The sequence below is a fragment of the Oryctolagus cuniculus genome, chromosome 1 (genome assembly GCF_051225735.1).
Source record: "Oryctolagus cuniculus isolate XC-2025 breed Fujian yellow rabbit chromosome 1, ASM5122573v1, whole genome shotgun sequence".
In the NCBI taxonomy this organism is placed as follows: domain Eukaryota; kingdom Metazoa; phylum Chordata; class Mammalia; order Lagomorpha; family Leporidae; genus Oryctolagus; species Oryctolagus cuniculus.
Window position 1 is genome coordinate 137,516,608 of NC_142867.1, and position 14,498 is coordinate 137,531,105.

General features: G+C 47.6%; 1 protein-coding gene across 17 annotated transcripts in view; it reads left to right on the top strand.

Annotated features, from left to right (window-relative positions):
* The window catches only part of SPIN1 (spindlin 1), a 73,673-nt gene that overhangs the window by 41,821 nt on the left and 17,354 nt on the right, over positions 1–14,498 (top strand). For all 17 annotated transcript variants that reach the window (XM_089315782.1, XM_051847563.3, XM_051847543.3 and 14 more), the window contains one exon: positions 11,202–11,250. Coding sequence is in view for 10 of the 17 variants with exons in the window: in XM_051847543.3 (XP_051703503.1) it covers positions 11,202–11,250 (49 nt within the window). In the remaining 7 variants the exon portion in view is untranslated. The remainder of the gene's footprint in view (positions 1–11,201; positions 11,251–14,498) is intronic.

Consider the following 14,498-nt stretch of genomic DNA (forward strand, 5'->3'; position numbering starts at 1 on the left):
CCCCAAAAAGTTGTAGTTTCAAAATTCACATTTATTAAATAAAAGTTTAAAAAAAAAAAGGAAGTAGAGCAGCCAGACTCAAACTAGCACCGGGGCATGCTGGTGTCTCAGGTAGTAGTAGCTTTACCTACTGCACCTCAATGCCGGCCCCAGCTTGTTGTATTTTGAAATTGAATAGCACTACATTGTGTGAACATTACCTATTAGTTTATTCAGTGGGCCATTTTTTAAAGCATTTGGATTCTTTCTACTCTTCTGCTGTTACAAATGACAGTTGTGACGAATAGTATTGTCCACATGTCTTGCCAGCGTTTTGCTTGGTAAATTTCTGAAAGTCAAGTTGATTCAGATCTTAAATGCGTATGTAATTTTGTGAGAATCACCAGATTCCCCTCTTAGAATTCTGTTCCATTTTGCATTCCTACCAGCAGCATGGAAGAGTCTTGCCATAAGTGTTTGTCAAGTATTTGAGTTGTGCTGAACTTATAGGTGAGAAATAGTCTTTCAGGGTAGTTTTATATATGAGGCTAAATGTCTTACAATGGCCTATTAGGACATTGTTATTTCCTCTACTTTTCTAAGTTCTTCTTATATCAGAGGCATTAACCTTTAGTCTGTGAAATGTTATTTTTCTTCTTTCACTTTGTAAGGTGTGGGTCATTTTCTTGGAGAAACTCTGGGGTCCCTGATACTTTTTAAAAATTTTAAAACTTTGAGGCCGGTGCTGTGCTGCAATGGGTTAACGCCCTGGCCTGAAGCACTAGCATCCCATATGGGTATTGGTTTGAGACCCTGCTGCTCCACTTACGGTCCAGCTCTCTGCTATGGCCTGGGAAAACAGTAGAAGATGGCCCAAGTCCTTGGGCTCCTGCCCCTGTGTGGGAGATCCAGACGAAGCTCCTGGCTCCTGGCTTCGGATTAGCACAGTGCGGCCAACTGGGGACTGAATCATTGGATGGAAGACCTCTTTCTCCCTCTGCCCTCTGCCCTCTGCCCTCTGCCCTCTGCCCTCTCCCTCTCCCTCTCCCTCTCCCTCTCCCTCTCCCTCTCCCTCTCCCTCTCCCTCTCCCTCTCCTCTCTGTATAACTCTTTCAAATAAATAAATGAATAAATAAAATTTTATTTATTTGTTTATTTGAAAGGCAAAATAGAATGACAGGGGCCAGCACTGTGAAAGAGTGCCGCCTGCGGTGCCAGTATCCCATACTGATTCTTGTCCTGGCTGCTCCATCAGCTCCCTGCAGATGTGCCTGGGAAAGCAGTAGAAAATGGCCCAGGTGCTTGGCGCCTGTATCCATGTGGGAGACCCCAAACAGCTCCAGGCTCCTGGCTTTGGATTGGCCCAAGCTCCAGCAATTACTGCCATCTGGGGAGTGAACCAGTGGATGGACGACCTATTTCTCCCTCTCTCTGTAACTTTGCCTTTCAAATAAATAAATAAATCTTTAAAAAAAAAAAAAAAGGCAGAATGACAGTGGGAAAGAAATTTGCCGTTTGGTGGCTCACTGCCCAAATGGCTGCAAGCCCCTGCACCACAGCACTGGCCCCTTGAGGGCTTTTTTTCAAGTAGATATTATTTTTTCATGGTGTTGTGTTCACAGCAACATGGAATGGAAAGTACAAAAAGTTCCTGTTACCCCTTTTCCTCACAGATTTACAGCCTTTCTCACTGTTGGCATCCTACACAGTGGTAGATTTGAACCTACACTGAATACGTCTGTCCTTATCACCCAGATAATGGGTGCTCCCTCTGAATGTTGTGCATTCTGTGGGTTTGGACAAATGTGTAGTAACGTGGATTTATCATTATGGTGTCACAATAATTTCGCGGCCATAAAAATCCCTGTACTCCACCTATTTACCCTTCCCTTCCTTGCACCCTGGCAAGCACGGATCTTTGATTATTGCCCTAGTTTTGCCTTCTCTAGCATTTCTTGTCTGATAGGAACTCTAAGGCAGCACTGTTGGGAGGGTTCCTTAGCTTCCTGAGGTTTCTGGCGGTGTCTCTTGTCTCATTTTAGGGTCGGAGGTACTGAGCAGCACAAATGAAGGTCCCACATAGCCATGGATACAGGCTCCGGAGTTCTGAGACCTAATCACATGACAAGCCTAATCATATGACTGGAAAAGGCCCCCAGGGGCCAGCGCTGTGGCATAGCGGGTAAAGCCACCGCTCGCGGTGCCACATCCCATATGGGCACTGGTTTGAGTCCGGCTGTTCCACTGCTGATTCAGCTCTCTGCTATGTTCTGAGAAAGCAGAAGATGGCCTAAGTCCTTGTGCTGCTGGCTCCTGGCTCCAGATCGGCCCAGCCCCCAGCTGTTGCGGACGTTTGGGGGAGTGAACCAGCAGGTAGAAGAGCTTGCTCCTTCTGCCTCTGCCTCTGTAACTCTGCCTTTCAAATAAATAAATATTTTTTAAAAAGTTATTACTGTGTACTAGGTCATCTAGATATTTCCTTATGTTACCTGCCAGGTATTTTATAGTTTTACTTTTTACACTTAGATCTATGTCCCATTTTGACTTCATTTTTTTGAAGGTATATATAAGATCTGTGTCTAGAATCTTTTTTTAAAATTTCTATTTCTTTCCTTACCCATCTGTTCTTGTGTGTTACTTACTTTTTTCCCTAGAGCTTGTAGCATATTAATTATTTCAAATTCCTGTCCTGAACCTTCCAACATTCTGCTATTTCTGAGTACGGTTCTGGTGCTTGTTCTGTCTCTTCCAACTCTTTGCATTTTAATGTGCCTTGTAGTTTTTTTGTTGAAAGGCAAACATGATGTCTGCCTGACCAGCCTGTGAAGCACCTTGCCCAGAAACCAGCACTCATGTGTCTGGTGGGACATTGTGTGTGTTGGGGAAGATGGGGCTTTGACACCTGGTGCGATTCCTGTAGACCCTCAGTGACTCCTTTCTTTTGCCTTCTCACCTTCTTTCTGGTCTGCTCTCCAGCCTAAGGTGGTACAGGGCTGCTTCTGGTGGATTTGCTGCTGTCACAGACCCATTTCTTTACTGTTAACATCCTCCTGCCTCTGTCCCCTCCTTTCCCAGCACATGCCCACTTGCTGGGGGAGCAGGGCAGAATTGCTCTCCACACTCAGAGTCCCCCACCCCCATGTCTTTTCTTTGAACTACAGTTGTCAGGCTTCCAGACTGGCCATATAGTGCCTTTATTTAGTTAACTTTTAAATGTTGTATATGCGACATTAATACTGAAATACATACTTAGAAATGCACAGCTCACTGTACAGCAGATGATAGGGAGCCTCCCTCTGCCCTCCCCAGCCTCATTCCCCTCCACACACAGTAACCACCGTGCTGACTTTACCTTAAATAAGTCTTTTTTACCCCCCCCCCCAAATTTTTTTTTTTTTTTATTTTGTTTGTTTAAAAGAGTTACAGAGAAAGAGGAAGAGAGACACACAGACCTTTCGCCAGTTTGCCCTCTAAATGGCTGCAATGCTCCTGGTGCTGATCCAGGCCAAAGCCAAGAGCCAGGAGCTTCTTCTAGGTCTCCCACATGGATGCAGGGGCCTGAAGACTTGGGCTGTCCTCCACTGCATTCCCAGGAGCATTAGCAGGGAGCTGGACCAGGAGTGGAGTAGCCGGGACTTGAACCTGTACCCACATGGGATACTGGTGTTGAAGGTGGTGGCTTAACCCACTGTGCCATAACACAGGCCCCAAGAAATCTTTTTCCCTTCATACTTTTATCGTTGTAAGTGCACATTGCTGATGAATATTGTCTATACTGCTTTTTGCCGCATCTCATGAATTTTGCTAGATTGTATTTATATTTTTTTCCTTTCAAAATGTTTGAAATTTTCATTGTGATGTGTCTTTGAGCCATGGATATTTATAAGTCTGTTGTTTGGGAGATAGCGTTGTGGTGCAGTGGTTTAAGGCACTGCTTGCGTTGCTGGAATCCCATATCAGAGTGCAGTTCAAGTCCCAGCTATTCTGCTTCTAATTCAGCACTCTGGTTAACGTGCCTGGAAAGGCAGCAGATGATGGCTGAACTGCTTGAGTCCCTGCCACCCTTGTGGGAGACCTGGATGGAGTTCCTGGCTCCTGGCTTCAGTCTGGCCGAGTTATTGAGGCCTTCTGGGGAGTAAACCAGTGGATGAAAGACCTCTTTTTCTAGTTACACTGCTTTTCAAATAAAAAAATCTTTAAAAATTAAAAAACTTGTTTAATTTTCCAGATAGTATTTTATTATTATTCTAGCTTAAATTCTGTTGTGATAAGATGATATATTTTATATGAATTCAGATTCTTTTTTTTTTTTTTTTTTTTTTTGACAGGCAGAGTGGACAGTGAGAGAGAGAGACCAAGAGAAAGGTCTTCCTTTTGCTGTTGGTTCACCCTCTAATGGTCGGCGCGCTGCGGCCTGCGCACCGCGCTGATCTGATGGCAGGATCCAGGAGCCAGGTGCTTTTCCTGGTCTCCCATGGGGTGCAGGGCCCAAGCACCTGGGCCATCCTCCACTGTACTCCCTGGCCACAGCAGAGGGCTGGCCTGGAAGAGGGGCAATGGGACAGAATCCGGCGCCCTGACTGGGACTAGAACCCGGTGTGCCGGCGCCGCTAGGCGGAGGATTAGCCTAGTGAGCCGCGGCGCCGGCCTTATAGTTCAGATTCTTTTAAGTATACTGAGACTTGCGTTATGAGTCAGCATGTAACACATCTGGATGGTGCTTCTACGTCAGCTTGGAGAAGTGTGTATTTTGGCCTTAATGTTCAGAGTTCCATTAATATCAGCTAACTAGTTAGGTTGGCTGTTCATAACATTCAGGTCTTTTGATTTGATATTTTAAAGAATTGTTTATTATTAGAAAGGCAGAGTTACAGAGAGGCAGAGGCAGAGAGAGATTGGTATCTTCCATCCACTGGTTCACCCCACAAATGACTGCAATGGCTGAAGCTGGGCTGATCTGAAGCCAGGAGCCAGAAGCTTTTTCAGGGTCTCCCACTTCAGTACAGGGGTCCAAAGACTTGGGCCATCTTCTGCAGCTTTCCCAGGCCATAGCAGAGAGCTGGATCGGAAGTGGAGCCAGCTGGGTCTTGAACCGATGCCCATATGAGATGCTGGCACTGCAGGCGGCGGCTTTACCTGGTATACCATAATGCTGCAACTTTTAAGATTTATTTATTTATTTGAAAGGCAGAGATACAGAGAGACAGAAGCAGAAACAGACAGGTCTTCATGCATTGGGTCACTTTCCAGATGGCAGCAATGGCCAGAGCTGGGCTGATCGAGAGCAGGGAGCTGGGCTAAGCTCCACTCCCAACCTAATGGGATTGGCTAATTCCTACCTCACTGCCCGCCCCCTGGAAAAGGTATATCAGACCCCCTTCCCAGACACGCAGCCCTTTTTTCCCTTCACCGCCCCACCCCTCCGGTCTGCTGCATTTTCTCCAATAAACCCTTTCCCTCACCAAAAAAAAAAAAAAAAAAAAGCCAGGAACCTGGAGCTTCTTCTGGGGCTCCTATGTGGTTGCATGTGCCCAAGGACTTGGGCCATCTTCTGCTGCTTTCCCAGGCACATTAGTAAGGAGCTGGATCAGAAGTGGAGCAGCTGGGGCTTGAACCGGCACCCATACACGATACTGACTCTGCAGGCTTTACCCATTGTCCACAGTGCCGGCTCTGCCCCCCTTCCCCCGTCTTTCTTTTTCCAAGAAGGTTTATTTATCTATCTATTTATTTATTTGAAAGGAAGAGTTGCAGTGAGGCAGAGGCAGAGAGGGAAGTTTTCCATTCGTTGGTTCACTCCTCAAATGGCTACAACAGCTAGATCTGGGCCAATAGGTCTCCCATGCAGGTGCAGGGGCCCAAGGACTTGGGCATCTTCCATTGCTTTCCCAGGCTATAGCAGAGAGTTGGATTGGAAGTGGAGAAGCCAGGACATGAACTGGTGTCCATATGGGATGCCAGCACTGCAGGTGGTGGCTCTACCTGCTACGCCACAGTGCTGGCCCCATGGCCCTTTTTGATTTTCTACATGCTTACATCAATTGTTGAGAAAGGAGAGTTAACATATTAAGTATCATTTTGATGTGTTCGTTTTTTTTTTTTTTTTTTTTTTTTTGTTTTTTTGACAGGCAGAGTTAGAGAGAAAGGTCTTCCTTCCATTGGTCACCCCCCAAATGGCTGCTACAGCCGACGTGCTACACTAATCTGAAGCCAGGAGGAGCCAGGTGCTTCCTTCTGGTCTCCCATGCAGGTGCAGGGGCCCAGGCACTTGGACCATCCTCCACTGCCCTCTTGGGCCACAGCAGAGAGCTGGACTGGAAGAGGGGCAACCGGGACAGAATCCGGCGCCCTGACCGGGCCTAGAACCCCGGGGTGCCAGCGCCACAGGCGGAGGATTAGCCAAGTGAGCCTCGGCACCGCCTTGATATATTCTTGTCTGCAGTTCCATCAGTTTCTGATTCATGTGTTTTTATTTTTATTTATTTATTTGCAGAGAGGGTAACAGAGATCTTCCATCCACTGGTTAACTCCCCAGATGACCAGGGCTGGACGAGGACAAAGCTGGGAGCTAGGAGTTTGGGTCTCCAGATGTGGGTAGCAGGGGCCCAAATGCTTGAGTCATCTTCTGCTTTCCCAGGCCATTACAAGGAACTGGATCGGAAGTAGAACAGCCATGACACGAATGGACACGCATATGGGACACCAGCATCACTGGCAGTGGCTGTTCCTGTTAAACCACAGCACTGGCCTGCTTCATATATTTTATTTTATTTTATTTTATTTAAAGCTTTATTTATTTTATTTGAAAGGCAAAGTTACAGAGTGGCAGAGGCAGAGAAAAAGGGGTGTTCCATCCACTGGTTCACTCCCCAAATGGCCACAATGACTGGAGCTGTGCCTGTCTGAAGCCAGAAGCCATGTGGGTGCAAGGGTCCAAGCACTTGGGCCATCTTCTACTGCTTTCCAGGCCATCGCAGGGAGCTGGATTGGAAGTGGAGCAGCCAGGATTAGATCCGGTTTCCATACGGGTTGCCAGCACTGCAAGTGACAGCTTTACCTGCTGCTATGCCACAGTGCCAGCCCCTCATGGTCTGTCTGTCTGTCTGTCTTTCTTTCTTTCTTTCTTTTTTTTTTTTTTACAGGTAGAGTGGACAGTGAGAGAGAAAGAGAGAGACAGAGAGAAAGGTCTTCCTTTGCCATTGGTTCACCCTCCAATGGCCGCCGCAGCCGGCGTGCTGCAGCCGGTGCACCGCGCTGATCCTATGGCAGGAGCCAGGTACTTCTCCTGGTCTCCCATGGGGTGCAGGGCCCAAGCACTTGGGCCATCCTCCACTGCACTCCCTGGCCACAGCAGAGAGCTGGCCTGGAAGAGGGGCAACCGGGACAGAATCCGGTGCCCCAACCAGGACTAGAACCCTGTGTGCCAGCGCCGCAAGGCGGAGGATTAGCCTAGTGACCCGCGGCACCGGCCATGTTTTTTAATATTATGTAATTAGGTTAAGGTGCATTTATAATTATGGCTTCTTGATTAATTGACCGTTTTATGAATTTAATTGTCCTTTTTAAAAATCAATTTTTTGGGCAGCAAGACAACCAGACAGAGCTCCTATCACTGCTTTACTCCCTGAATGCGTTCAGTGCCCAGGCCAGTGCCAGGGGCTGGGAGTTCAATCCAGGTATCCCTTGCAGATGGCAGGAACCCAAAAACTTGAGCCATTACTCTTGCTTTTCATAGTGACATTGGTGGGAAGCTGGAGTTGAGACTGTAGCTGCGAAGCAAATCCAGGCATTTTTATTTAAGTTGAAAGCATTCCCCCTCCTTTTTTTTTTTTTAATGCTTTGTTTTATTTATTTGACAGAGTTACTGAGAAAGAGGAAGAGATTAGAGAGAGATCTTTCATTTGGTGGTTCACTCCCCAAATTGTTGCTACAGCCGAGGGTGGGCCAGACCAAAACCAAGAGCCAGACTCTTCATCCAGGTCTCCCACATAGATACAGGGTCCCAAGAGAGTGGGCCATCCTTCACTGCTTTCTCATGCCATTAGCAGGGAGCTGGATAGGAACAGGAATAGTTGAGCCACAAACTGACACTCATGGGATGCTGACGCTATAGTCAGTGGCTTAACCTGCTGTGCCACAGCACTGGCCACAGGATGGAAGCATTCTTAACTCCTAAGGCCAAACTCCTGCCCCATCTGAAATATCTTTTTTCATCTGTGGCAATATTGGCTGTCCCAAAGTTAGTTTGTCTGATGCTAATAATCAGCCCTTTTCTTTATTTATAGTCTTTTAATTGGTCTAGACAATTTTGTGTTCTGAGTGTGTTGGGGCTGGAAGTCATACTTGTTTGGATATAGTGTTCTAGCAGTAAGTTGGTGTGCCCAGTTTTTATATATTTGTTTATATATATATATTTAATTGAAAGGCAGAGCAACACGGGTGCACACGCGCACACACACACAGAAATAGAGAGAGCACACTTCTATCTGTTGGTCCACTCCCCACGTGCCCACAGCAGCCAAGGCTAAGCCAGGACCCAGGAATTCCATCCAGGTCTCCAGGCTGGTGGCAGGGGCTCAATACTTGAGCTATTGTCTGCTTCCTTCTGGGTGTTCTAGTACAGGATGCAGGTGTCCTGTGTGGCGACTTTGCCTGCTCTTCCTGGTTTGCCTATTTTGTAGTATGTTGAGGTGTATTCCTTTGTCACGTGGCTTATGTGGTATCTGACAACAAATGAAGCTGGTGTTATAATCGTTTCCCGGTATTGAATGTGCCTCCTATTCAAGCAGAGGAGCAGGTAGAGAGAGATCTCCTGTACACTGGTTTGTTCGTCACATACCTGCCACTGTGGGGCTGGACCAGGCTCGACCGGGCTGGAGCCAGAAGGTCAGAACACAGTCCCTCCTACTCAGGAGCAGGGACCGAAGTACTTTAGCCAGCACGTGATGCCTCCCAAGGTGTGCATTAGCAGGAAGCTGGAGTTGGGAACAGATCTGAGACTCATTCTGATAAAGGATGCTGGTGCCATCCCAAGTAGCCTCTTTACCACTGTGGTACTCAACTCACTCCTGGTTGCTTTTAAGTATTCTCTGTATCAGTGGCTCTCAGAAATTTGACTAGGAAGAGCCTTGGTGTGGTGTCCTTTGATTTTGACCTTTGTTTGTAGATTATTGAAGTAGCAGAAAGACAGAAAGTCACATTAATACAGAGGACTGTCATCTGCTTGTTCACCCGCTGAATGACCACAACTGTAGGAGCTGTGCTGGACCGGGCCAGGCCAAAGCCAAGAATGCAGTCCAGAGTGTGTCCTGTATAGGCGACAGGAATCCAGTTACTTGCATCACTGTACACACCTAGGGTCTGCTTTATCGAGATGCTGGGCTACAGATCTGGGGCTGGGAATCAAACCTAGGCATGCAGATGTGGTGGTTTTTTTTTTTTTTTTTTTAAGATTTATTTATTTTGAAAAGCAAAGTTACAGAGAGAAAGGGAGAGACAGAGATCTTCCACCTGCTGGTTCGCTCTCCAGATGGCTGCGGAGGCTGAAGCTGGCCCGGCAGAATCCAAAGTCCAGGAATTCTACGTGGGTCTCTCTCATGTGTGGCAGGGGCCCAAGTACTTTTGCCGTCCTCCACTACTTTTCCAGGTGAATTATCAGGAAGCTGCATCAGACGTGGAGCACCTGGGGCCGGAACCAGCACTCATACAGGATGCCTGCATTGTGGCTTAACCATATCGTACCACCACAATGCTGGACCCCTGATGTGGGTCTTAACTGCCAAGGCCCCCCCCCCCCCCCCTTTAAATTTTATTTATTTGAAAGGCAAAGTTAGAGGGACAGAGTGACAGGACAGATCTTCAGTCTGCTGGTTCACTCCCCACAGTGGCCACAAGAGCCAGGGCTAGGCCAAGCCAAAGCCAGGAGTTTCATGCTAGTCTCCCATGTGAGTGCAGGGGCCCATCTTCCACTGCTTTCCTAGGCGCATTAGCAGGGAGCTGGATTGGAAGCAGAGCAGCCAGGACTCGAATTGGAGCCCATATGGGATCCTGGTGCCTCAGGCAGCAGCTTTACCTGCTATAGACAGCGCTGGCCCCCTGATGTGGGTCTTAATTGCTAGGCCATTTTTTTTAAAAAAAATCTTCGTTTATTTTCATTTACTTGAAAGGTAGAAGAAGAGTGAGTGAACAAGAGAGCTGTCTTCCATCCTCAGATTCACTCCCCTGATTCTCCCCATTGACAGGGGGTGGTAGGCTGAAGCCAGGAGCCCAGGACTCCATCTAGGTTTTCTGTGTGGGTGGCAGGGGCCCAAGCACTTGAGCCATCACCTGCTGCCTCCCAGGGTCCATCAGCAGAGGATCGTAAGCCACTTTTCTGCACATCTAATTTTGGCTGGGGTGTTGGACATTTCAAACGTTGTATTGTTGAGTATTGAGACGTTTGCTGCTGTCCTGTAAAGAATGCCAAGGTTTGTTTGGGCAGGAGGTGTTGAGGGTGGATCCAAGGCTCCCTCAGACTTCCTAGGAGGGCTCCCTGCTCTTGGAGGGTTCGTTGTTCGACCCAGGTGGTGAAGAGGTGGGTAGATGGAGCTGGAACAACTCTTTTCAGTCTGTGCTTTCTCAGAATTCTTTCTATGCAGACTTGTGCTTGGCCAGAGCCTTAAGCCCACCTGCCCTGAGACTTTGGGCATCATGTCTGCCACCCCCAGGGGCCCCCTCCTGCTGCGCTGTGTTGCACAGTCTCAGCCTCACTCCCCTCCCCGACTTGGTGAACAGAGGGGTGTTCTTGGCTCCTGCTCCGTGTATCGTCGTCCAAAGCCTGCTGTTGGGGTGACCGCGGGGCCTTCCTGTCCCTGGTCCGTCCCTAGGTCTCAGAGACCCATGCTTTGTGCCTCTCCGGTCTCTGAATCCAGGGTTCTTGAATTTTGTCCCATTTTCGAGTTCCATGAGAGCAGCACAGGTCGTGTGCCACTTAGTACTCTGTGGCTAGGGTGGCCACTCGTTTCTTCATGGTTTTTGTGAGTGTGATTCTGGTTCTGGGTTTTCGTGGCCCATCTGGGGCTGAACTGGGACGCGTGCCCCTTGTCCTCCCGGGACCTCCTTGGGTCTCCTTTCAGAGAGTTAGCAACGGTTCTTAGGCGTGGGCTGTTCGCAGTTAGCTTCTTCATGTGAATTCTGAGCTGTTGGATGCAGTTTTCCTTGACTGTAACTCGCCTCTCTTCCAGGCCATGCTGGAGTGTCTGCCAACATGATGAAGAAGCGGACGTCCCACAAGTAAGCCGTTCTGAAACCTGCTTTTGGATCGCATGTTGGGCCCTGGGGCAGCTGGCGTGTGGGGTCACTGAGGAGGCCGAGGGAGGGGTTCTCGGCTCAGCAGCCCCGCGCCTGGCGAGTCACTGTGTGCAGTCACGCCCCCTGGCTGCAGGGAGCCGGCTCTGCCTTTCACCCTGAGAAGCCTCTGGGTCATGACCCCCTTCCTGTGTGCTGGGAGCTGGCCAGCTGTGGGAGAGTGGCAGGCCCGAGGGCACGTCTCCTGCCTCTCCTGGGTTGGGTCTGCTGTTGGATAAGGAGCTCCTCTGGCGCTGAGACCATTTCTTATGTGGGGCGGGGCTCCCAGCATCTGCCACCCTTGCTGCTTTGTCACATTTTTACCTGAGTGAAAACCCTGTAATGTAGGGAAAGCGACTGCATGTCAGAGGAGAATGCAGTAGCCATGCATGTAAAAAGATGGCTCCACCCTGTGTTCTCTAGGCACCAGAGGACAGAAACTGCTTTCTTCCCCAAAGGAATTGCTTTTGGCTGACATAGTTGGATCCAGAACAGAGAACTGAGATGTTCTCTTCATTGTAACGGTCCCACGTACATCTGCTAGCACAGCCCCAGCCTCCCTGGGTCCTCGTCGTGCCCTGGTGACGGTGCCATGGCGCTGACCGTGTGGGTGGTGTGAGTCTCCTTAGTCGTGGAGAAAGCACTCAGACCCGACAGGTGTTGGTTTCAGATGATTCATGTGGACACTTCTGCCCCTTCGTCTCGGCGCTGGTGGCTGAAGACAGGAGTCGTGGCTGCCGAGGAAGGTCTGGACAGATAGGGCTGTTGTGATTGTGGTTGAGCCAGAGAGTTCCTGTTGGAATGGATACAGGATATTCACTGTAGATATTCGTGGTAATCCGTTGGCGAAACAGCAAGTGAAAATGCAAAGGTTAAGTAAGTATGCCTGCTTCCCCGAGGTTTCAAGTGTTTCTCAAATATCACTGATTTGCTCCTTAACCTTCATGGTTTTGCCATATCCAGGAATTTGATAATGTATGCGATAGATGTCCCATCATTATCATGTCAGTGTCTTAAGTGGCAAGCCATCGCTTGCTACAATTGAAAGATAACAATAAAATGAAAATGTCTGCCTTAACTATAAAGTAATAATAAAAATACAGTGGATTGGGGGTAAAAGTTTAAACCTCAAATTTGCAGAACCAAACAGTTCATTTCACGTAGATTGACCGCTTAAGTTAAACAGAGGCTTTAAGCATATTAACATGCAATCTGTTTTAGAGATTTTTACATATTTTCAGTAATCACTTACGATTAAAGTTCATTTATTGAGAGTTTCAGGCGTTGATAGTTTTGAGCCTTTGGATATATTATTCGTAGATTTAGTGCAAGGGATATTCTCTGTGCCTCAGTTTTAAGTACTACTGTTTGTCATCTCATGGGTTGGATTCCCCAAAACAAACACACACTTATTAAAAAGCTATAAGGTTCACATATATAACCGCTGAAATAATCTTGTCCGGTATGTTTCTCATTTCAGGAATTTCATTTAGTGCATTAACAGGTGTATTTGTTTCTAAAACTTGTTCATTACTATGCAGCAGAAGGGGGTAGTTGATATGAAGGGAGGAGTTATCCCATTTTCATAGCTTTGCTTTCTCAGTGCACATCTGAGTATTGCTAGAAGGAAAAGAGACTGAGAGAAACACTGACATACAATGGTCATTAGCATCTTCCAGATGTGTAGAGCTCATAGACGTTTTACTCTCCCAGGGTGGATTGTAGTGGAGCAGTGAAGCTGTCAGGTTTTCACCAGATAGCCCTTTTTTTTTTTAAAGATTTATTTCTTTGAAAATCAGAGTTACACAGAGAGAGCGGAGAGACAGGGAGAGTGAAAGAGAGCGGTGTAGAGAGGGGTCTTCCGTCCAATGGTTCACTCCCCAATTGGCCACAACGGCCGATTGCTGCACCAATCCAAAGCCAGGAACCAGGAGCTTATTCACCTGTGTGGGTGCAGGGACCCAAGGACTTGGGCCATCTTCTGCTTTCCCAGGCTGCAGCAGAGAGCTGGATTGGAAGTGGAGCAGCCATGATTTGATGGCACTCATATGGGATGCCGGTGTTGCAGGCAGCGGCTTTACCCACTGCACCACAGCGCCAATCCCTTTTTCATAACTTAAAAAAGTATTTTTAAGATAGTATAATGAAAAAACAGCAGTTTGGAACAAAAGCTTTCATTTCAGTGGAAGTAGCCAGAGAAACTTTTTTTTTTTTTTTTAAGATTTATTTATTTGAGAGGTGGAGTTACAGAGAGAGGGAGAGGGGGAGAGCTGTCTGCTGGTTCACTCCCCAGATGGCTGCAGTGGCTGGAGCTGAGACAGTCCAAAGCCAAGAGGTGCTTCCAGATCTCACACACATCGGTGCACACTCGTGCACATCGGTGCTCTTGGGGCCATCTTCCTCTGCTTTCCCAGGCCTTAAGCAGAGAGTTGAATCGAAGGAGGAGCAACTGGGACACAAACTGGCCTCCCTAGATGAAGTTTTTTAGTTTTCTCTTTTAAAGAATTATTTTATTTATTAGAAAGAGGTAGAGAGAGAGAGAGCGAGAGCGAGCTTCCTCCCAGTGGTTCACTCCCCTGATGACCCCAATAGCTGGAGGTGAGCTGATCCGAAGCCAGTAGCCAGGAGCTTCTTCTTGGTCTCTTGCTTTCCCAGGTGAATTAGCAGGGAGCTGGATTGGAAGTGGAGCAGCTGGGACTGAAACCAGCACCAATTTGGGATGCTGGTGCTGCAGGTTGGGGCTTTAACTCACTGCGCCACAGCGCTGGCCCCAGTGAGTTTTCCCTTTTTTGCTGAGGATTTTTGGTTGCCTTTAGTGTTGTTTCAGATGGGGAAGAAAAAGTATAGGTTTTGATTAATTATAGATTTAGTAGAAAAATCTAAACTAGGGCATGATATTTAGAAAGTTAATGGTACTTTTCAAGACTAGAAATGCTACATGGCTTCTTTAGAATCGTCATTTAGTGCAAAGAAGCCTCTGTCATTCCAACTCTACAGATAAAGGAAGAAAGGGAGGTGAAGAAATGAAAATAACTGGCAAATAGAAAACAGAAAGCAAGATGTTGAGAATAAGACCAGGAACATATCATAGCAAGAGATGAGTATTCAAATTCTCTTGCTAAAAGCTGAGGAAACAATCCACCCAGAAGGAAGGATTGTGCATCTTTAGGGTTAAAAGACAGCAGGAGCAGCTT